Source organism: Rutidosis leptorrhynchoides, chromosome 8 (genome assembly GCF_046630445.1).
Source record: "Rutidosis leptorrhynchoides isolate AG116_Rl617_1_P2 chromosome 8, CSIRO_AGI_Rlap_v1, whole genome shotgun sequence".
NCBI classification, from domain to species: Eukaryota; Viridiplantae; Streptophyta; class Magnoliopsida; order Asterales; family Asteraceae; genus Rutidosis; species Rutidosis leptorrhynchoides.
In genome coordinates, this window is record NC_092340.1 from 154,301,037 (window position 1) to 154,327,081 (window position 26,045).

The 26,045-nt window shown below is 33.1% G+C and overlaps 1 protein-coding gene across 1 annotated transcript; it reads right to left on the minus strand.

Moving 5' to 3' along the window:
- Positions 1-2,233: 2,233 nt before the first annotated feature.
- Positions 2,234-6,007, minus strand: LOC139862360 (uncharacterized). The gene is made up of 6 exons (XM_071850953.1): positions 5,741-6,007; positions 4,567-4,627; positions 4,326-4,461; positions 3,929-4,235; positions 3,711-3,839; positions 2,234-2,934 (listed from the first exon to the last, which is right to left on the minus strand). The coding sequence occupies exons 1-6, from the start codon at positions 5,847-5,849 to the stop codon at positions 2,495-2,497; spliced, it is 1,182 nt and encodes a 393-aa protein (XP_071707054.1). The 5' UTR covers positions 5,850-6,007; the 3' UTR covers positions 2,234-2,494.
- Positions 6,008-26,045: the final 20,038 nt, after the last annotated feature.

A 26,045-nucleotide genomic window follows, 5' to 3' on the forward strand; every position in this document is an offset into this window, starting at 1 on the left:
TTTGACTGACTTTTTAACAATGACGCATCGGCCATGCCTAAAAAACGACGCGTCGGCCGACGTGTCAGCCAAGTCGGCCGACTTTTGCAACACTGGTTATAAGTTAGTTAATAAGAGCTAATTTTTTGTGAGTTTTATTTTTATAAGTTAGTTTATGGTTTTAATAAGCTCTACTTTCAATCAACTGCAAAACAAAGCTTATCAAAATCATAAGCTCGAAATATGCGGTGACAGTGGAGTGGCAATTCTGGCTTTCCCACTAAAATAAAAAGGAATATCAGGTTTTCGAATCCATGGATCATAAAAAACCCTTGCGACTCGGTAGCCTAGTTCTCAAACATACCATAAGTGACAATTTTGTATTTAATTTCAGCAATAAGGTTTTGACATAGAGATGGTTGATCATGTTCTCAAATGTAACAAAGTTAAACAAATTCAAAGATCTGCATTTGCTTAGGACTCTTTTTCCAACTTGGTTTCAGACTAGTATCACTTAATAATCAACATAGTAGAGACGCGAATAAAAGAAGGGACGTAAGGGGGCAGTCGGCCCCTTTTTTTGAACGGCGATATCGAAATCGAATGCTCTCATTTGTCACTCACACACACGTTAAGAGAAAATTCAATTCGCAATGATGTTGACAGTACTATCAAAGGTTGGAAATAACCCCCAGATCTTGGCAGTGCTCCAAGTCACCCCCTTCAAGGATTTTCTTGCAACATCCTTGATAAGCGGTTAAAATAATTAGCTACACGTTCTGCTCGAGGACAATATATGAATGACAATGTTGAGAATACATTTTAGACCAATTCCAGTAGACCGCATAGTTAGTGAATTTTTTTCAAATCGTACTAGGGAATTCACAGAAACTTTGGCCCTTTCAAAAGCATTCAACATGAAAGGTGTTGAAGGCCCCCTAATAATTTTAAACAGTGGTAACAATATTATATTCACTAACCAACCCATATTACTACACATCTACTTGTACTTTAAAACATGTAAACATCTAGTTTACAAATTAAAACTGATATCCTTACAAGAGTCTCATCCGTTTCTTTGTTATGGTGTATATATTAATATAATAATAAAGATTTCTTATTTTGTCAAATCTTAACGAGTCAGCTTATAGTAAGTCACGTTATTATGATCAAACTGCTGATTAGGTGTAGTAAATAGTAGTGATGGGCAACTGTCAAGAAGCATATTCTAGGTCTCGGAAAATTAGGTGGGCCCGATGTTGTTGCCGACGTTGCTGACTTGCTTGGCTTCGGAAAATTAGGTCTCGGGTTTAGTGTTCTTGGGTTGCCCGGTGGGCGTGGATGAAGTACGATTCTCGATGTGTGTTGGAAGCAGAGTTTGGGTTTGGGTCGGGTGTATGTATTTGTATGTTTATATCCGGTGATGTTTGTGTAATGGTGTTTGTTTTTAGCCCTCTAATGTGGTTGGTCTCGATTTATTGTACGAGTCTGTATGCAGTTCATCAGAACTGTTTTAAAGGTTCTAATTCCGGATCATTTGATCTTTATATATATATATATATATATATATATATATATATATATATATATATATATATATATACACTACTATTTTTGCCAAAAAAAAAAAAAAAGCATAATCTAGAGAAAACCCCCTACGAGAAACTCTAAGTTAACTGCCCACAAGACACAATCTGAAAATGATCACCCTAGATTCGAACCCTCGATCCCATGAAATCAGGATACCCTGGTACCAATGATCTGTTAACACAAGTGGTGGAAGTTATTAGATCTATCAGGGAAAAAAAGAAGCTGAAGCTCTGTTCATTAGCTGACAAGAAATTCAAAGGAAAAAAAAAATTAGACGTTCGATTTGTTTACCTTTCTAGTTCCAAAAGGACCAAAACTCAGTTGACATGAGCCACAACTGTGCTTCTATGACTAAAACATTTAACAAATAAGGATAATATTCCTACAAAAACCTAATTGCAGTTTCATTAGAGTAAAATCACATCAATAGCTACACATTTGGATCGCAGTTCTCTATTAGAAAACTCGCAACAGCAACTGCACAGTTTGACCATACATTCAGTTTATGCAAAAGGGAGATCAGCATCTGCTACAAACTCACCTAACAGAGGGTTCTCCATCCATGTTTTGAATTGAAGCTACACCATTTATGAGTTTAGATTAATGTTTACCTTTATCAAAATCTAAATGTCTTACCAAACCCATGACAGAAGGTAATGTGTGATATTCATAATATCAAAACATTAACATTACAAATTTAGAAACTTAACATAAAACAATGAGTTAATATATTTCAAAGAAGAAAATCAGCCTGATCCAGGCAGGTAGCATGTACACATAATTTAGGATCTTAACTTAGTTTACAAGTTTTTCAGCATCTCTAACGACGAAACGAGAAACATATCTAGACTCATATATGAGAGCACATTACTATATGTCAAAGTATAAGCGCTTACAGTGTGTTGTTTTAGGCTATGGCCCACACTTAGTGCTCTATATCTCCTTCATCACCACTACTATCGCCAAACATCGAAGCCATTTTCATGGCCAGATTTGCAGCCATTTCCCTTCTCTGAAAATCGGGTATCAACCTCAAGCTGTCGCGCATATTTCCAATCTCAGACATCAACTGTTCCATATCCTCAATTTCGAAAAGCTTACCACCCTCGTCAGTAGCTTCATCAGCTTCAAGTGATTCAGGTATTGCTCGTTCTCGTTCAATTTCAATCTCTTCGTGTGATTGTGATTGTGATTGAGATGTTGATGGCTGCATATCTACCCCAACGGGTTCTGTATTATTTGTGGGTGGAGCATTATCGGTTGCAGAAACCCATGCTACATCTGTATCATCCCATGGTTCTACAGATCCAGCTGATAATATCTCATACTCAAATTCGTAGTTAGGTTCTTCTTCGTCTGATGAATCTATAGAGAAATGGGAAACAATAAGTGGCTTCACAAATAAGATGTGGAAATACTAATATGTAATGGGAAAATGGGCCAGATATGTGGGTTGGATCACTGGCCATTATGAGTAAACTTTTGTGAGGTCAATGGGTTTGGTTGGTTTGGCCAAAAACACCTGTTCAAAAAGTGTAATTTTATATTAATTTTGATGATAATCTATTTATCTATTTATGTAACTTCATGATTTTAGATATTGTAAAATTGAATTATACACATTGGGCAACGTTTGACAAGTTACTTTTTAGGTAAAATTCAAGTTTGAACATAAATAATATCCCAAATAAACCCATTAATAAGTAAACTGGTCCAAATTGCACACACTACGAAGTACCAATGTTGTATGCAAACCTTCTTGCTCAGATGGTGAAAGTTTCATTATAGTATTACCAGGTTTTAACACCATTCCGGCATGAAACCATTAAGTAGTGGGAAAATGGGGCGGATATTTGGGTTGGATCACCGGTCAAAATTGGTTTGAGTAAACCTTTGTGTGGTGATCAAATGGGTATGGCTGGTTCGGCCAAAAACTCCAGTTCAAAAAGTTTGTTTTTTTTTAAGTAAAAAACTATTCTATTCCTTTAAATCAATTATTTTAGATACTTTATGGTTTAAAATATACACTTTATGCAACGTTTGACCATTTACTTATTTAGCTAAAATTCACATTAGAGATAAAAACAGCCCAAGTAAACCCATTTATAAGTAAACTGTTGGTAAATATGTTGTATGCAAACCTTCTTGATCGGGTAGTGAAGGTTGTTTGATAGTATCACCAGATTTCAACACCATTCCGGGCCACATATGAGCAGATAAAGCCCCAAGAAGTCGCTCAACACCCTGGGAATCACCATCAACTGACAAACCTAAAAGTAGCAGATGATAACTAATTAAGCCTGGAATCTAAAACTCATAAGAAAAAAATAAAAATTCAAATTGTATTTTTCTTGTTTACATTTGTCAAACCGAGAATTTGAAGCACAAGCTTCAATATATTCAATGTTATGTTCCAGGCACCATTCCATACAAGACCTCTTAATATCCAAAGATGACAATTCTTCATCTCCCAATAAACTACTTCCTTCAGTTTCAGATATACCAGATTCTGCTGACTCACCAAGATTCAACAGACGTCTTCTGTGTTCAACATGGGCTGGATGACCGGGAACAAGATCTGCTTTGTTCCCGATGCATAATAATATCTCAAAGTTCCTAATATCATTGTGTGAAACCCATTTCTTAAGCTCAGAAAATGACGATAGCTACATGCAAAAAAAATTCTCTATCATTGATCATATGATGAAACTTTAACATTAAACTATATGGATGGATAAGTATGAATCAAGGCTAACATTGTTGAGGTCGAAAACCATGACTAGTGCAGATACTTGATCGAACATCGGCACCCCTGTTATTGAAAACTGATTATACAAATGAGCCATCCACAGGGCCACATCAGCTGTGTAATACTTTGTGTTGATTTTCCATCTGCAGAACAAACATAAGCACAAGCAAACTATCAACTAACACAAACAATATACAATAACTAGTAACCACAATCTCCACTATTTTGTTATAAATTAATTAGGTTACCCATAAGCAAGAATGTCTGAAGAGGTGTCAAAGTCATCTTCAAATTCTGAAGATAATAAGCCTGCAACATTCAAGTAGCTATATTGGTTAGAAATATGTGTTACACAGAGTAAATCATACAAATTTAATTAATAAATAAACACTTTCCAAAGATTAAACGGCTCTAATTATTGAGTCGACAACAAGCGTTAATTTATTGACCAACTCTTAGAGCCTAAATTAAATTTCAGGCAGGATTTAAAACTCATGAAAATTTGATTTTACCATTTTCATGGCGTCTCAATTTTATTTTTGATTTTTATTTTATTTTTTATAATTTTTTCCCTACTTATTGGCCGAAGGTCCACTCGGAAGCAATCTCTCTATCCGTCGAATAGAGAGATGGATGACTTTATCTACTTTTGAGAGTGTGTTCACTTTGGGTGGAGAAATGACTTTTCTTTATTCTCAGATACGTGAAGGATTGTCTACATCTCACCTCCCCATACACCACTTATGTGGTATTGGGTTTTCTTGTTGTTGTTATTGTTGTGTGTCCAAAGGTTAGTACTTTCTACAGTTAAAAATGCAATGACATTAAATCAGATGAAAAATAAGAAGTACGTGATACTACTTAACTTCGTAGGTATTGTTTCAAACAAGCTCTATTCTACAATTAAACTAAATTTGGGCTAATCAGCTTAGTTTGTAACATCGGACACAACGACTTCTATACTTGTGTGTTATATCATATAAGAATATCAATAATCAATAAACTATATAAATACGGAGTATATAATATACATTGAGGATGAAGAGTTTGGTAACTGGTATCAGCATCTAATGATCATAGGCATCAAAAGTAGTGTAACTTACAATAACTGAATAATAATGATAAACCAAATAATGAAAGGTAACAATAGAATAAATGTAGGGCTAAAACATCAAAATATCGATTAAAAATTACAGATAAATTTTCAGGATTAATAGGATAATAGATAGATTGAACAGAGGGAAACAGATCAACCAACAAGAAGATAGCAAAAAATGAAATAATGACTAAAACTACCCGAATTGAAAAAAAAAAAAACCTTAACCTAATTCTTAAAATGCTCTACATCAATAGAATATTGAGTGAATAAAATCTATTATACGAGCGAAGAATTAAGATAGAAATGAGATTAAAAGATCGTACGAGAAATAAGAGTGCGTTTTCCGACGCCGGAGGAACCGATGAGAAGAACGCCGGGTCTCTTTGCCAAGGTGTTCCTGTCCACAACGATAACTGTCTCACTCTGATCCATCTTTTGCTGTTTCTGTTACTAATAAATATATCCAGCGATCTACAAGTAAAGAGTATCAGAATGGGAGGTTTTCTTTGCAGGGTGGGTGTGACTCAGTAAACGGGTCGGACCACAACGTTGAAACGGGTTTTGATCCTGATGGTACCAGTTGACTCGGTAGTTTTCTACAGTATGTTTTTTGTTTTACATACGTAACAGAGTTACTTTTATTTTTTAGATAAGGGTCAAGGCACAATGGTTATACACTTTTTTTTTTTTTTTTTTTTTTTAAATTACGCTGTTGGTACCTGTAGTTTATTTACATTTGCATTAAAACACCTGAAATTTTTTTACGTAGCTGGTACCTATTTTTGTTTAACAATTGTGATTGACACCACACCTTAACTGCAGTCAATGTTTAATGGAACAAACACTCAAACCCTAATCACTTATTCATGCCTAAACAAAATAAATGAAGAACACCAGAAACCCCATTAATAAGTCATCAAAAATTGAGCATAAATTTACAAGCTTTATGTAAAAAGGTTACATTTTGCGTGAGTTTGAAGACTGAATTGAGAAATTGGGGGAAAACATGATGAAAAAGAGGAAGTAAGGAAACCCTTCATTTAAATCTCAATACCGCAAATTAATATTAATATTATGATCAATAAATTAGGAATTAAAACACTTCATTTTCTGATGAAATTTGAAAAGTTATAGTGAATTAGGTATGGATTTGATATACCTCCATATAAACTACTACTTTTATTACCTCTCAATCTGGACTCGTTCAAGGAGCGATGGAGGCAGAGGCGAAACTAGGATTTTTTTCACCGGGGGCGAAAAAAAAATTTAAACTGTAGCAATTTTTTTGGACAAAATTTGAAAATTTTGGAGCAAAAGTTGGAGATTTTGGAGCAAAAATTGGAGATTTTAGGGCAAAATTTGAAGATTTTGGGGCAAAAGTTGGAGATTTTGGGGCAAAATTTGAAAGTTTTGGGGCAAAATAAGAAGGTTTAGGGGCAAAAAGTTGGAGATTTTTGGACAGCGGTTGTTGCCACAGGATACGGTGATGGTGGGTGTGAGAAAGAGAATTCAGTTTAAGAAGAAACAGGGACGATGCTGAAGCAATTGGTTACTATTTTCTAGGATTTGCAAAATTAGTGGGAAAGAGAATTCAGAGAATTCGTATATTTGGAACTGGAATTCCAAAATTAGTGATTTAAGAAATCTATTGATTTAAGAAATCTATTTTATAGGAATAATAAATAACTTAGAAAAAAAATTACCCCCTTAGGCCACCCGCTATGATCCGCCATACACCACCGCCACCCATCGTTAACGGTTGACAGCCACCACCAGCGAATCGTGAGAGGTCCCGTTAGCCAAGCCTGCAACGGCTCTAACGGGCTAACTTGTGGGCCCCACGCGATTTTTTTTTTTTTTTGCAACGGTAATCTTGTTTTTGTATTTTATTTTTAATTTTTTTTTGTTTTTTATGCCTAACAGCTAATTGCAGCTGTTATTAATTTTTTTTTTCCAACGGCTATAATGCTTTATTTTTTTTTTATTTTTTTCAACCCTTATTTTATTTCCCTATATATACAAACACATACTACACAAACTCAATCACTACACTTTCAATCTCAATCTTTATTCAAACACAATACACTCTCAATATTTCAATCCAAAAAAAAAATGTCTAACCCAAATAACGATTTTTCAACCATATGTTAAACTGTAACGACCCTGGATTTTCCAACGTTTATTTATTAATAATTATTATTATTAATACGAGTGATTAAACGAATGTATGTTATTACATTTACATGTTGCCATGATTGCCCGTACTTGAATTTAATTGCCCGAAACGTCTTTGTGACACGCGAAACTTACACGAATAATATTTTCAAGTATTATTTACATTCATGATTAGTTTTATTAATCATTTTAATTAACTAAGACTATTAGTTAGTTACTTGGGTTTAAATTGGATTTATTTGTTACTTACATGAAACTTGGGCTTGATTAATGTTAATGGACTCTTGAATGAGGACTTATAAGCCCAACCTACTTCTTAATGGACTTAACTAGCCCAACACTCATGCAAGTATCATCTTTATGGATTAACTAGTTGGTTTGATACTTAAGGAATCTAGTTACACATCTTCCCCATGCATGGCCATCTAATAACCACTCTTTTAAGCTTTACATGCTAGTGACCAAGGAACACTTCTCTTCCCCCTTTGGAGCTGCAGGCCGTCGGCCTTTAGGCCTTTAGATGGGGTTTTTGGTTTCAATTTTTCATTACTTCATTCTCATTTACTCTCTCATTTACACACACCTAAATTACTTGCATTTTTCTCTCATCTTTTTCCTCTCATTTCTCTCTAATACTTGTAAGTAACAATAGCTTTTTCTCCTTCTTCTCCTCTTGTAAAACCGAACCATAAAAATCCTTAATCATCATCATCACTTGTTCTTTGATTATTGTTTTGTTACTTGTTGTAGTTGTTACTTACTTGTAGTTGTTATTGTTATTTACATATTATCTTCTAAGAAGCAAACTTGTTAGTTTGATTCTTCATCTATCTTGTTCTAACAAGAACATACAAGACATAAACTTTCTAGTTTATGATCTCCACTTAATACTTGTTTAAAGAAAGAAAGTTCATGTGTTGTAGCTCATACTTGAAGTTCATGAAGTAAACTTTGAAGTTTATTTTCTAAAGATCAAGACTTAGGCTTGAATCTTTAAAGTATGAACAACCATGACTTATTAACTTATTTATTTAGTTTGTTACTTCATATTTGAAATGTTCCGTTCTTATTGATTAAAAACGTTCCATATTAATTGATTTCGTTGCGAGGTTTTGACCTCTATATGAGACGTTTTTCAAAGACTGCATTCATTTTAAAACAAACCATAACCTTTATTTCATCAATAAATGTTTAAAAAGCTTTACGTAGATTATCAAATAATGATAATCTAAAATATCCTGTTTACACACGACCATTACATAATGGTTTACAATACAAATATGTTACAACAAAATAAGTTTCTTGAATGCAGTTTTTACACAATATCATACAAGCATGGACTCCAAATCTCGTCCTTATTTAAGTATGCGACAGCGGAAGCTCTTAATAATCACTTGAGAATAAACATGCTTAAAACGTCAACAAAAATGTTGGTGAGTTATAGGTTTAACCTATATATATATATATCAAATCATAATAATAGACCACAAGATTTCATATTTCAATACACATCCCATACATAGAGATAAAAATCATTCATATGGTGAACACCTGGTAACCGACATTAACAAGATGCATATATAAGAATATCCCCATCATTCCGGGACACCCTTATAATATGATATAAATTTCGAAGTACTAAAGCATCCGGTACTTTGGATGGGGTTTGTTAGGCCCAATAGATCTATCTTTAGGATTCACGTCAATTAGGGTGTCTGTTTCCTAATTCTTAGATTACCATACTTAATAAAAAGGGGCATATTCGATTTCGATAATTCAACCATAGAATGTAGTTTCACGTACTTGTGTCTATTTTGTAAATCATTTATAAAACCTGCATGTATTCTCATCCCGAAAATATTAGATTTTAAAAGTGGGACTATAACTCACTTTCACAGATTTTTACTTCGTCGGGAAGTAAGACTTGGCCACTGGTTGATTCACGAACCTATAACAATATATACATATATATCAAAGTATGTTCAAAATATATTTACAACACTTTTAATATATTTTGATGTTTTAAGTTTATTAAGTCAGCTGTCCTCGTTAGTAACCTACAACTAGTTGTCCACAGTTAGATGTACAGAAATAAATCGATAAATATTATCTTGAATCAATCCACGACCCAGTGTATACGTATCTCAGTATTGATCACAACTCAAACTATATATATTTTGGAATCAACCTCAACACTGTATAGCTAACTCCAACATTCACATATAGAGTGTCTATGGTTGTTCCGAAATATATATAGATGTGTCGACATGATAGGTTGAAACATTGTATATGTGTCTATGGTATCTCAAGATTACATAATATACAATACAAGTTGATTAAGTTATGGTTGGAATAGATTTGTTACCAATTTTCACGTAGCTAAAATGAGAAAAATTATCCAATCTTGTTTTACCCATAACTTCTTCATTTTAAATCCGTTTTGAGTGAATCAAATTGCTATGGTTTCATATTGAACTCTATTTTATGAATCTAAACAGAAAATGTATAGGTTTATAGTCGGAAAAATAAGTTACAATTCATTTTTGTAAAGGTAGTCATTTCAGTCGAAAAAACGACGTCTAGATGATCATTTTAGAAAACATACTTCCACTTTGAGTTTAACCATTATTTTTGGATATAGTTTCATGTTCATAATAAAAATCATTTTCTCAGAATAACAACTTTTAAATCAAAGTTTATCATAGTTTTTAATTAACTAACCCAAAACATCCTGCGGTGTTACTACGACGGCGTAAATCCGGTTTTACGGTGTTTTTCGTGTTTCCAGGTTTTAAATCATTAAGTTAGCATATCATATAGATATAGAACATGTGTTTAGTTGATTTTAAAAGTCAAGTTAGAAGGATTAACTTTTGTTTGCGAACAAGTTTAGAATTAACTAAACTATGTTCTAGTGATTACAAGTTTAAACCTTCGAATAAGATAGCTTTATATATATGAATCGAAGGATGTTATGAACATCATTACTACCTTAAGTTCCTTGGATAAACCTACTGGAAATGAGTAAAATGGATCTAGCTTCAACGGATCCTTGGATGGCTCGAAGTTCTTGAAGCAGAATCATGACACGAAAACAAGTTCAAGTAAGATCATCACTTGAAATAAGATTGTTATAGTTATAGAAATTGAACCAAAGTTTGAATATGATTATTACCTTGTATTAGAATGATAACCTACTGTAAGAAACAAAGATTTCTTGAGGTTGGATGATCACCTTACAAGATTGGAAGTGAGCTAGCAAACTTGAAAGTATTCTTGATTTTATGTAACTAGAACTTGTAGAATATATGAAGATGACTTAGAACTTGAAGATAGAACTTGAGAGAGATCAATTAGATGAAGAAAATTGAAGAATGAAAGTGTTTGTAGGTGTTTTTGGTCGTTGGTGTATGGATTAGATATAAAGGATATGTAATTTTGTTTTCATGTAAATAAGTCATGAATGATTACTCATATTTTTGTAATTTTATGAGATATTTCATGCTAGTTGCCAAATGATGGTTCCCACATGTGTTAGGTGACTCACATGGGCTGCTAAGAGCTGATCATTGGAGTGTATATACCAATAGTACATACATCTAAAAGCTGTGTATTGTACGAGTACGAATATGGGTGCATACGAGTAGAATTGTTGATGAAACTGAACGAGGATGTAATTGTAAGCATTTTTGTTAAGTAGAAGTATTTTGATAAGTGTATTAAAGTCTTTCAAAAGTGTATAAATACATATTAAAACACTACATGTATATACATTTTAACTGAGTCGTTAAGTCATCGTTAGTCGTTACATGTAAGTGTTGTTTTGAAACCTTTAGGTTAACGATCTTGTTAAATGTTGTTAACCCAATGTTTATAATATCAAATGAGATTTTAAATTATTATATTATCATGATATTATCATGTATGAATATCTCTTAATATGATATATATACATTAAATGTCTTTACAACGATAATCGTTACATATATGTCTCGTTTAAAAATCATTAAGTTAGTAGTCTTGTTTTTACATGTGTAGTTCATTGTTAATATACTTAATGATATGTTTACTTATAATAGTATCATGTTAACTATATATATATCCATATATATGTCATCATATAGTTTTTACAAGTTTTAACGTTCGTGAATCACCGGTCAACTTGGGTGGTCAATTGTCTATATGAAACATATTTCAATTAATCAAGTCTTAATAAGTTTGATTGCTTAACATGTTGGAAACATTTAATCATGTAAATATCAATCTCAATTTATATATATAAACATGGAAAAGTTCGGGTCACTACAATATTATGCACTTTAATTTCATGTTGTTGGTTAAATGGTCAAGTACTACAAGTTAGTCTTGATCTCATACTTTCTTGAACTAGAGTTAACTTTAAAAGTTCAAGAACATATTAGTAAGCTTTCTTAAATTATAACTTTGTACACTTATGTTAGATCTAGACTTTTGAGTCTTGGATCTTCAAGATCAAACTAAGAACTATGTTCTACATCTTAAGATCTTGATTAGTTAGTTTACTTTCAAGTTTATAACTTATTATTAGTTTTAAAGTTCATGTATGTGTTAGATCTAAGACTTTGATGTAACTTTGGTTCATCAAAACACTTGCAACACTTAAGTGAGTTGCGCTTCATGTCTTAGACTTACACTTGGGTTATGATGGTCAAACCTTGGTGAAAATGATGCAAACACATCAACGAGTTGTACACTTGAAGCTATATGCATCAAGAATGAGAACCACGATAAGCATCGAGCACCAAGAACCACCGGAACCTACTGACCCTACTATTCTACTGTTTCTATGTCTGACCCGCATGACCTGGGTTACTGTAATTATGATTTTCAGATATCTATGTTCGAGTAGATAACTTTTCATATAGGACTCGTCTTAATCCGAGTTACGGTTTAGGATTTATGGCCCTCCGATCGTCACTATGTCCATTTAACGTTGTGCTGAAAATTCTGACCTACTCGCACTTAGACCGTCGCCACAGTCAAACAAAGATGAGTTTGCTTCTGTAATTTTTACCACACATAAAGGACTCATAGACAGAGCCATGGACACTGGTCTCATCTTATTTCAGCAGGTATAGAGGCCGTGGTGACTGACCGAACTCAGCCTTTATTTTAAACTCTTTTCATGAACGAAACTTACTTTACACCTTTTGTTTAATGATGAATGATGATGACCTTTAAGACCTAATTTACATACTTTTAAACCTATTCGGACGATTTACTGACTTAGTACTATTTGACTTAGGTTGAGGACCCGTTTGGACAACCTTCATTACTTGCTTACTTTCCGAGTCATACTTTACCGCTACTTTATCATTGTGAGTTATAGCATTCCCTTTTTACTTTAACTTATTTTGGGAACTGAGAATACATGCGGATTTTATGTTTTACATACTAGGCACGAGTACTTAAACTTATATATGTGTGGGTCATACAACGGCAGAAACATTCCCTTTAGCTCGGTAACGTTTAGTCATTGGTTTTTGAACCGGTGAACGCTAATCTTAGATATGGATCCATAGGGTTTGACATCCCCACTCGGGCTAGTAGCGCTAGAATTTAACGAGTGTTTGATACTTCGTAAATATACGCACTTGCCAAGTGTACTTTCAGGGGGTATAAACGTTAAGTTAGTTACCAAGTGCCCACAGTTAACATATACTTTATCATACTATTTTGAAACGCTCTTTGTAGCACTGAAATCTCGTGGCCTAGCTTACATACTGTTATACTTAAACTATAGCTCACCAACCTTTGTGTTGACGTTTTTAAGCATGTTTTTCTCAGGTGCTTAAGGTTATTTGCTTCCGCTGTCGTGCTAGTCTTGCCGTAGACACTCGCTGCTCTAGTGTTATCACCGCATGAACTGTTTATCTTGCATTCAAACTTTAATACATTTGAAACTATGTTTTGTAATGACCTAAAGGTCACATACATTTATTCATGCTTGCTATTCGTAGAAGCATACTGTTGGTGTAAAACATTTGATGTCGGTTATGACGTCACCTTTTTATCGTGAATGCAACTTCTTTTATGACAGCATATAGTACTTAACCTTGTAATGATCCTGTTGTTGATGATTCGTACACGATGATTTTGTATGGGGCATCACATAAACAATCCAATCTCGTCACCAAATCAATCATCTTCGAACCAAGCAAGCAATTCGTCTCCAAGCCAAACAAGTTTTTCTCAACAACAAAATTTTATTCAACCACCACCACCACCACCATTTCAACAACAATTACAATTCGTTCAACCACCACCACTACCATTTCAACAACAATTACAATTTCAAAACATGAATACATATTATTCTCCTCAACAATTTCCTATTAACCAACAACAATTCTTTTCACAATCACAACAACAACAACAACAACAACAACAACAACAATTTCCATACATACAACAATATTTAACACAACCGACGCTTGAAACCGTCCCCGAAACACAACCCGAGACCGAAAAACAAAAAGCTAAAAGAAAGGGAAAAAGTAAATTAGTCGAAAGAAGTGACAAGCCGAAACGTCAACTTATGCATTGGTGAAAGTAAATTAGTCAGCTATGATGAAAGTAATGAATCGCGCCTTTCGAATTTTCAACACAAGCGTTAATCCGGACTTGTCAAGGGAAGACCAAAAAATACTTCAAAAGTATCGAAAAAAATGAAGACGATCTTGTTAACCGACAAAGACGAAGACGAAGAACAACAAAATGAAGACGAAGACGGCGACCTGAAACCACTCGAGTAGCTCGTTTTTTATTAATAAGTTCGTACTTTTTTTATTTATTATGTAACGTTTTCCTTTTTTTATGTATTGTCTTTTTATTTTTTAATTATGTAATGTTTAAAATTATTATTAATGTAATGTTTTTAATTTTATTAAATGAAGTGTTTTTTAATTATTGGTATTTATTTATTGTATTTAAATAATAATTTTAAATTGGTTAAAGTTTGGAATGGAGTGTATGATAGTGAGTATTTAGTGAAAGGAATGTGAAAGGAATGTTAAAGGGATTGTGCTGATGTGGCGCTGATGTGGCAGTGAAAAAGGTTGTGAAAGAACCAAACCATAGTAAGTGGCCTTAGTACTTGAATTTGTTGAAGTCATCAAAAAAACTCGAAAACACATGCATTTTTGATATAGAAGGACGAACATAACTTGTTAACCTGTTAAAATACTTCGTCACTAATGAACGTTCAAGCAACAACTGATTTTGCGATTAAGTTATTTTGTTAAGACAAATTGGTCAGTACTTTGAGTTTCTGGATACTAGTATACACTTCGTGAATCATCAAATGAAGTTAAAATTCATCTCAAATCTCATATTTGTGAAGTCAAACTTCGTGAAGAAAATTCAAACGATTTGAGATTGATAAAATTCGAAGGATGTACTGTGTTTCGGGTTCGATTAAGGATTAAAGAAGGTTCAATGAAGTATTTGCAACACTTTGTGTGAAGGAATCGAGGACTGAAAACAAATGAATCGTAAAATCAATATTCATCTTCATCCTCAAATTTGTTCTCTGTTTATCTAATTATCTGGATTATGTTGCTATTTTGGTTGATGATCCTTAACGAAATCTGTTACTCGCTGCCTATAGAATCATTCTCAATTGATTTCATGTTTCAATTTGAGTGTTGGTGATTTATGAAGAAATCAGGTGACAGTTGCAGGTTGTTTACGATGAAGAACATATTCGGACGGTGGATATCCAGATGATGTTCGCATGCTTGATCAAAGTTACAGGTGATAGTTACAGCTTCCGCTAGATTTTTCTATTGAAGATGAAGATGACCGATTTAGCAGGTAACCGGTCACCTTTTGTTTACATTAACACACTTTTCCAAAGTACATAACTTACAATAGTATTGTTTTGGGTATGTGATTTACATTGGGACAAAAAAAGTATATGACTATTGAGCAGCCTTAACCTTTTAGATAATCCGCTTGAGTTGAAATAACATTTTTTTTAGTTATCTCTCACGAAAATTAAACATTGAGTCATCACTAAATTACATAATACAATAATTAAAAATGTTTTTGCTAACGATACATTATATGATTCTATGTAGCGGTACAAATCACTTTTCAACTACAGTTATCAAATTGTATAACATAATAAAGCACATTAACGATAACTCTAGAGCATGTAGTTAGTAAAATTCTTAAAAAGATTTATCAAAATATACCTATAAGGCTATGCTTAAAAAATCTAGACATGAAAAAGTAATTAAACTATGAATAGTTTTTTAAAGCTATTTATATTTATATTTATATTTATATTTATATTTATATTTATATTTATATTTATATTTATATTTATATTTATATTTATATTTATATTTATATTTATATTTATATTTATAGAAAAATCTAAAAAGAAAAATGATAGCACTTATATAAACAGTTATGTGATACGGAGTTACTATCTACGAGTATTACATTTATAATTATTTTATTTTATCAAAATCAAAGATCGTCATATGTGATAAATAGTTACTAATAATTAGGTAACACAATAATAATGTGTGGTCGAATAACAAATAATTGGTTATAAGATGATAAAATAACTAGAGATCATATTCTAAGAGTAATATTCTAGTTCTAATATTATATTATATTATAATATTATATATTATATTATATCGTATCGTATTATATTGATTATATTATAGTATATTATATTTATCCTATACTATATTATACTATACTATACTGTATTAATACTATTACATTTGAGCAAATTCGTTTTACTGTTCACGGCATTTTTTATTCAAAAATGGTATTTTGGTCTTTTATGTTGTCACTATATATATTGGTTTTATCCACACTATTCCTCAATATTCTACATTTCTCTGTCGACTTTCTTCCTGTTTACAACCTACAACCCGTACGATTTTCTTCCTCTGATCTGCTAACCTCGACTGATTTAAGGTCTTAATCGTTGTCAAGGTTGTCGAAACCACCATCATCGTATCTTTCATTGTCGTCCACCCTCTTACTTTATCAGTTACCTACCTTCTCCTTCTCATGTAAGTTTTTTTTTTTTTTAATTTATACCTTCTTATGCGTGTTTACACTATGAATTGTTGTATTCAGTTTGATTGTTTTGTATGATTTTTGTCGATTCTTTTTCTCTTCTATTAAATGTGTCCATATAGGTTCTTTGTGGTTATCAATGTTAAGTGTGTGTATACTATTAGCTATTACTTATGTTGTTAGTTGTCATTGTTAGTTGTTTCTGTGTTGCTAAGGTGTAATGTCTTCTACATAGCTGTTCTTTATTTCCGCTTGAATTTGCAGACATTTTTTTCTTGTTTGTTTTTACTTTTTGTTTTCCGTGTTGGCCAGTGATCAGCGGAAATTAAAATATATCTTTTTTGAAATCGTTGATAACTCCTAAATTATACAGAATTTTGATAACATTTTAAGGAGTTATCTTATTATTTTAAAGTCATTTTAATACTAAAACACACTAAAATGGATAAAATGGGAAAACAGGTATTTCTAATGTTTTTGTTTAAGTTATATATTAAACATGATAAAAAACAGTTAAAAACTGCAGAAAGTGAAATGAAGCCGCCGGCATGATGGCCTGAAGCTGCCGGCTTGGTGATTAAAGTTCAGAAAGTTCCAGAATCTTACAGAAAACACCAGAATTCGAGAAATAACAGTGAAGCAGCCGGCTTGCAAATGAAGCCGCCGGCTTAAGCCAGTTTCGTGTACTTAAAGCCCAAGAAAAAGCTAAAAAAGGAAACGAAAACAAAAAAATTACAGATCAGTGGTTAACATTGAATATTATCATTGGATCACTAACCAACAAATTGATCTATGATTATTATCTTGATTTGTGCTAATATAAGTCATGAAACTTGCCTAATATGATTCTCGTATAAGTTATTCGTTCATGTAACTGCTTTTATTGATAATTGTTTATTTTAATTTTATTTCTTGCTTTATATCTTGTTATTCAATTCATTAATAACGTATCTTTAATTATCTCTTTCCTTGTAACATCCCGTTTTCTAGTTACATCGCCTGGAACACCTTACGAAGTCCAAAGGTACGTATTTGACCTTTAGAATGTATATACTTGGTCCCGTATGCTGATAAATGCTTTAAGATTTGAGTTTGGGTCGCATTCTGGCAAACTGTCGCGTTTTAAGTGGTTGTATCGCGTTGGGAACCATCGCGGTACGCGATAATGTCGAGTGAAACGTGATGCCTTGAGAGCCCCATATTCCTGATAACATTGCCGCATTTGGATCGGTTTTATCGCTTCCTGGTTCACTTTATCGTGAAATGCGACACCCTTATCGCGAAACGCGATGATTATCGTTGAAATGACAAAATAACCCGTTTTAAATGGCATCTTTTGGGGGTGTTTTGGTCTTTTCACTTGTGGACGGTTTGGAGAACTTAAAAGCTGATACAAGCTTATCCTAACCTCATTTAACACTCTTCCATCTACTCACATTCAATTTAGAGAGAAAAATAGAGTTTTAGTGAGAGAGAGCTCACTTTGGGGAAGAAGAAGGCCAAATCCCACCCGAGTCCAAGTTTTAAAGTTGTTCCCTACATCTCTAGCTACATTGTGATAGTGTTGGTAAGTCTTAACTCCGAGTTTTGAATTTAATTTGATTTATGGCTAGGGTTTGTTCATTTAAGGCTTGTAAGACCCATTTGGGGGTTAAATGGGTGAATTTGGGTTAAATTGATGTATATAAACCCTAAGTTTGTAATCTAGGGTTTGGTTATGTAATTTGGTGTTTATAGAGTAAATGTGTTGATTAAATCACTAATACACTTGTGTGTTAGTGGAAGGTTGTTAATGGGTTCAAGTTTGACCAAATTGTGAGTCTTGATGTTAAAATGGGTCAAATGGGTAATGGTTGACCTAGTTGGGCAATATGGGTATGAAAATACCCTAAATGGTGTTAGTTGTTGTTATAGGACTTTAATTACTAGCTTTTAGTGATTAATGATGAGTCTTGGCCTTAAATGGGTGGTTTTGATGTAAATGGGCCATTTAATGCAATTGGGTCATTAATTGCACAAGTGTAAAGTGTTGGTGTGTTGATTGGGTACTTAATGTATTAGGTACTTTGCTTTGAAGTTTGCAGAAGTGTTTCATCATCACCGAAGTTATAAGGTGAGTGGAATAATTATGCATATATGTATATAATGTATTTATTTATGTGGCGTGAAATGTGGGGTAGTCGCAGTGTTAAGACACCACATAATACATAACGAGTGGGTTAGTCGCGGTGTTAAGACACCACTCCAGAAATTAATGAAATGTGGAGTAGTCGCGGTGTTAAGACACCACATAATACATAACGAGTGGGCTAGTCACGATGTTAAGACACCACTCCGGGATTTAATGACATGTGGGTTAGTCGCGGTGTTAAGACACCACATTGTCATAGAGGGTGGGTTAGTCGCGGTGTTAAGGCACCACCCGGGGGTTAGTGATACGCGATGCTAAGTAAACTAATGGATGTTGCGAACTCCGATGGTCTTTTGCGAGCACCATCTCCTTGTATGATTGGGTAACCATGGTTATACGTTGTAGTGAAGCATATTCTATTGTTTGAGTTATATATGATATTGTTGTGCTAGCTTGTGGTCTTGGAGATTTAGTATTTTACTTTGCGATGGTATGCTTTTTAGTTTGCTAGCGTGTATGAGGTATTTTGTGTTGTGAATGCAAGTAATTAGGTTATATATGTATGTGTATAACTATTGCACTCACTAAGCGTTGTTTACCCCTCTCGTTGTTTACTTTTTAGGTACAAGTTTGGAGAAGGGAAAAGGGGTTGCCGGGAATTAGACAATCCCATGACGATTGTGTAGGCATAGCTTTTGGAAGACGACCTATTGTTTTGGGTAGTTTATGAAATGTCCCGTTCCTATTGATTAAAAACGTTCCATATTAATTGATTTCGTTGCGAGGTTTTGACCTCTATATGAGACGTTTTTCAAAGACTGCATTCATTTTTAAAACAAACCATAACCTTTATTTCATAAATAAAGGTTTAAAAAGCTTTACGTAGATTATCAAATAATGATAATCTAAAATATCCTGTTTACACACGACCATTACATAATGGTTTACAATACAAATATGTTACATCGAAATCAGTTTCTTGAATGCAGTTTTTACACAATATCATACAAACATGGACTCCAAATCTTGTCCTTATTTTAGTATGCAACAGCGGAAGCTCTTAATATTCACCTGAGAATAAACATGCTTTAAACGTCAACAAAAATGTTGGTGAGTTATAGGTTTAACCTATATATATCAAATCGTAACAATAGACCACAAGATTTCATATTTCAATACACATCCCATACATAGAGATAAAAATCATTCATATGGTGAACACCTGGTAACCGACATTAACAAGATGCATATATAAGAATATCCCCATCATTCCGGGACACCCTTCGGATATGATATAAATTTCGAAGTACTAAAGCATCCGGTACTTTGGATGGGGTTTGCTAGGCCCAATAGATCTATCTTTAGGATTCGCGTCAATTAGGGTGTCTGTTCCCTAATTCTTAGATTACCAGACTTAATAAAAAGGGACATATTCGATTTCGATAATTCAACCATAGAATGTAGTTTCACGTACTTGTGTCTATTTTGTAAATTATTTATAAAACCTGCATGTATTCTCATCCCAAAAATATTAGATTTTAAAAGTGGGACTATAACTCACTTTCACAGATTTTTACTTCGTCGGGAAGTAAGACTTGGCCACTGGTTGATTCACGAACCTATAACAATATATACATATATATATCAAAGTATGTTCAAAATATATTTACAACACTTTTAATATATTTTGATGTTTTAAGTTTATTAAGTCAGCTGTCCTCGTTAGTAACCTACAACTAGTTGTCCACAGTTAGATGTACAGAAATAAATTGATAAATATTATCTTGAATCAATCCACGACCCAGTGTATACGTATCTCAGTATTGATCACAACTCAAACTATATATATTTTGGAATCAACCTCAACCCTGTATAGCTAACTCCAACATTCACATATAGAGTGTCTATGGTTGTTCCGAAATATATATAGATGTGTCGACATGATAGGTCGAAACATTGTATACGTGTCTATGGTATCTCAAGATTACATAATATACAATACAAGTTGATTAAGTTATGGTTGGAATAGATTTGTTACCAATTTTCACGTAGCTAAAATGAGAAAAATTATCCAATCTTGTTTTACCCATAACTTCTTCATTTTAAATCCGTTTTGAGTGAATCAAATTGCTATGGTTTTATATTGAACTCTATTTTATGAATCTAAACAGAAAAAGTATAGGTTTATAGTCGGAAAAATAAGTTACAAGTCATTTTTGTAAAGGTAGTCATTTCAGTCGAAAGAACGACGTCTAGATGACCATTTTAGAAAACATACTTCCACTTTGAGTTTAACCATAATTTTTGGATATAGTTTCATGTTCATAATAAAAATCATTTTCTCAGAATAACAACTTCTAAATCAAAGTTTATCATAGTTTTTAATTAACTAACCCAAAACAGCCCGCGGTGTTACTACGACGGCGTAAATCCGGTTTTACGGTGTTTTTCTTGTTTCCAGGTTTTAAATCATTAAGTTAGCATATCATATAGATATAGAACATGTGTTTAGTTGATTTTAAAAGTCAAGTTATAAGGATTAACTTTTGTTTGCGAACAAGTTTAGAATTAACTAAACTATGTTCTAGTGATTACAAGTTTAAACCTTCGAATAAGATAGCTTTATATATATGAATCGAATGATGTTATGAACATCATTACTACCTTAAGTTCCTTGGATAAACCTACTGGAAAAGAGAAAAATGGATCTAGCTTCAATGGATCCTTGGATGGCTCGAAGTTCTTGAAGCAGAATCATGACACGAAAACAAGTTCAAGTAAGATCATCACTTGAAATAAGATTGTTATAGTTATAGAAATTGAACCAAAGTTTGAATATGATTATTACCTTGTATTAGAATGATAACCTACTGTAAGAAACAAAGATTTCTTGAGGTTGGATGATCACCTTACAAGATTGGAAGTGAGCTAGCAAACTTGAAAGTATTCTTGATTTTATGAAACTAGAACTTTTGGAATTTATGAAGAACACTTAGAACTTGAAGATAGAACTTGAGAGAGATCAATTAGATGAAGAAAATTGAAGAATGAAAGTGTTTGTAGGTGTTTTTGGTCGTTGGTGTATGGATTAGATATAAAGGATATGTAATTTTGTTTTCATGTAAATAAGTCATGAATGATTACTCATATTTTTGTAATTTTATGAGATATTTCATGCTAGTTTCCAAATGATGGTTCCCACATGTGTTAGGTGACTCACATGGGCTGCTAAGAGCTGATCATTGGAGTGTATATACCAATAGTACATACATCTAAAAGCTGTGTATTGTACGAGTACGAATACGGGTGCATACGAGTAGAATTGTTGATGAAACTGAACGAGGATGTAATTGTAAGCATTTTTGTTAAGTAGAAGTATTTTGATAAGTGTATTGAAGTCTTTCAAAAGTGTATAAATACATATTAAAACACTACATGTATATACATTTTAACTGAGTCGTTAAGTCATCGTTAGTCGTTACATGTAAGTGTTGTTTTGAAACCTTTAGGTTAACGATCTTGTTAAATGTTGTTAACCCAATGTTTATAATATCAAATGAGATTTTAAATTATTATATTATCATGATATTATCATGTATGAATATCTCTTAATATGATATATATACATTAAATGTCTTTACAACGATAATCGTTACATATATGTCTCGTTTAAAAATCATTAAGTTAGTAGTCTTGTTTTTACATATGTAGTTCATTGTTAATATACTTAATGATATGTTTACTTATCATAGTATCATGTTAACTATATATATATCCATATATATGTCATCATATAGTTTTTACAAGTTTTAACGTTCGTGAATCACCGGTCAACTTGGGTGGTCAATTGTCTATATGAAACATATTTCAATTAATCAAGTCTTAACAAGTTTGATTGCTTAACATGTTGGAAACATTTAATCATGTAAATATCAATCTCAATTAATATATATAAACATGGAAAAGTTCGGGTCACTACAGTTTAGCCCCAAACCAGGCTCGTGTGTCATTTGGTTTAAAACTATCTTTTTAAGGTCGAACTTGTATTACATTTGATTAAGGGCCTTCGTGCCGATGATGTAAACTCTAAACTTGTAAATGTTTTAAATGAACGGGTTAATATTATGTAACCAATTAAAGTGGCATGTTATTGGTTTATAAATTTTTTTTTTTACTTCGAGTTGAATACGGGTTGGGTTGTTTCAAGTGGTACCAGAGCATGGTCTAAGGTATTTGGGCGACTTGAGATAGGTGCCTAGACTTAGACTTTATTGTGTATGCGTTTTATGAGGGACTTGTAGGAGACGGGTCGGACCGGGATTGGTTAGTGCGTAGGTTTATGTGAACTAACCTTACGCTAATTGTTTTATGTTGTATTTGCAATCATCAAGCGAGATAGATGTTGTACTAGCGAGTTAATGCGACGTGCTCGCGTAACAATAACTAGCTACCATTGTTACGGGTTCAAATTGCGTCAAACGAGCGATGTACGACGATTGTTGAGCAAGATGGGGCGGTGAGGTGTATATGTATATTTATGTCATGTCCTTTCGTTTCGTTGTTTAACCTATTTTCATTTTATAGAATGAAAATGAGAAACAGACACGATACCGATAACGGAGGTACGAGCGAGGACTCCGAGTTTATGGCCAAGGTTGAGGCCATTATGCAAAGGCGTCACACGGCCTTTCTAGAGGACGTTAGGAAGATGTTCCTAGATTCGATTGACGAGCAAGTAGTCAATCTAGTCAAGGAACAATATAAGATTGTTCTTCACGAAGATAATGTGGGAAGACGAGACTTCTTCTACAAGAATTTCAAGGATGCTCAACCTCCCACTTTTGATGGTGAACGGGATCCACTAAAGAGCAATCGTTCGATCTCCGATATGGAGGGGGCTTTCCGTACTTGTGAATGCCCTATTGATAAGAAGACGAGGTACGGAAGTAGCATGTTAAGGGGTGATGCCAAAATGTGGTGGGACAAAAAGATTCGACTTTATGGTGAGGAACAATGTATGGAATTCACGTGGGATGAATTCAAGGCGGAATTTTTTCAAAGAGTACTGAACTTCGGCCGATCTTTCAAGGCTTAAGGACGAGTTGTGTGCTTTGAGGCAAGGGTCGATGGATTTGAACACTCTCAACTCCACTTTCTTATCAAAGGCCCAATTTTTCCCGGAGTATGTCGGGAATGATCATATGTTAAAGGAAGATTTCTGTCGAACCTTGAACGACAACTACCAAGAGAAGATTAGTAGGAACTCGGTGAAAACTTTTGATGAGTTGTTTGACATGGCTAATGTGATGACCCGAAAATTTTCGACCAAATTTAAACTTAGTCTTTATATGGTTTCGACATGATAAGAAAAGTCTATTTAATTGAATCTCAAAAGATTTAGAACTGTTTCATATGTTCAATTGACCTTCGACCATTCTCGAAGATTCACGGACAACTATTTGTAAATAGATATGTGTGTGTGTATATATATATATATATATATATATATATATATATATATTTGGAAATATAATTTGAAATATTATATGTTGTTGTTATTAAATGTAATTATGTAAAAATAAATAAATATAAATAAAAATATGATATTATGAGAATTATTATTTAAAATATATCTCTATATATAAATAAAGTATATTAAAAATAAATATTAAATGATTGTAATTCTCGTTTGATTTTTTGATTGATATTAAGCAAGTTAAATTCAAACTTATGTAATTTTAAAATAAACGGTGATACGAAAATGAGTTCTATAAATTTTATGCTTAATAAAAATGTATTTAGGAACTATTTGTTAAGTTTTAACACTTTTTATATTTCACCCATAAATGAGAGGGACAGTTGATGTAATTTTTATTTAATAAATAAATGATCGAATTTTATACCATAATGACTAAAATAAATAAATATAGTTAATTTAAATATATGAGATTTTTCTGAACACTTTTATCCGACACTGATTTCGCATGATACACAGTCCGTGAAATCTAAAGTCTAATAGTGTCGGCAGGATATTATTGTAACTGTGTTAATTCAATCATTTGAGGGATATTTTCAATTATGGGTACAGTGTACAAATTTTACTTTATATATGCATCTATATTGCATATTGAATATGCATAAAGATAGATACATATGATGGATCACTATACTACCGAGGTCACCACCAAACGAACCATCATCTCATCTTGAACTCCTTTCGGTTAGGATCATAAACCTATCGCTACACCTTACATCCACCTTCGGTTTTTCCATCACCAACAAAACTGGAACCGTAAACCGATCACCATGAACACCATCCGGGTACTAGTTTTCTGTTTTAACCAATTACTAAATTAGTATACTTGTTTGCTACTGCTAGACGAGACCATCACTATCAACCACCATCCACTACGACATCACCATAATCCACCATTTTATTCGTGTAACTCACCTCGACCATCTTCATCACCTTTAATATCTAAAAACCACCACACCCGTCACCTCACCCATCATAAAACCAACACACAGTCTACTTCTCCTATTACTTGCATGGTTACTACTTCCATAACGTGAAATCTACATCGTCCCATATGAACTAATATCCATAATCACCATCAAGGACTATCACTGTTTGTTACTACTGCCACTGTATCCATATCCTATTCGGGAACAACCACGAACAAACCATACCTACTACACACAAATTCTACTGCTTGTATGTGATTAATGCTGCTTATTTTGTGACCCTCATACATACATATAAAACTCCTACTATTCGGATACCATTCAAAACCCAACTCAATCGAACCTCTACTGCTGTTATTACACTGTTTCACACGACTTCTGCTATATGCACTTTCTTCCTTTTGTTTCTATTCGATATCACTCAAAACCGATCAAAGTTCCTGTTACTCGTACATTTATGGTTACATTTCCATCTCTGTTAAATATAACATTAATGATGAAAGTAATTGGGTAATGTGATGATGAAGTGTGGTTGTTTCTGTCTCCTCTTTCCCTAACAACCGGAACCCACCATAATAGGGATATCAATTAGATTCTGTTTAATATCCAAAAATATTACGGAACACTAAATGGGTTTAGGATATTGGACTTGTGAAATTGCTTAATTGGATCATTATGTTCTTTGTTGTTTTGGGCCGATCCAATAACCTTTGATCATAAATATAAGCGTAATGTATTAAAATGAATGATGAGGACGATGATGATTACTA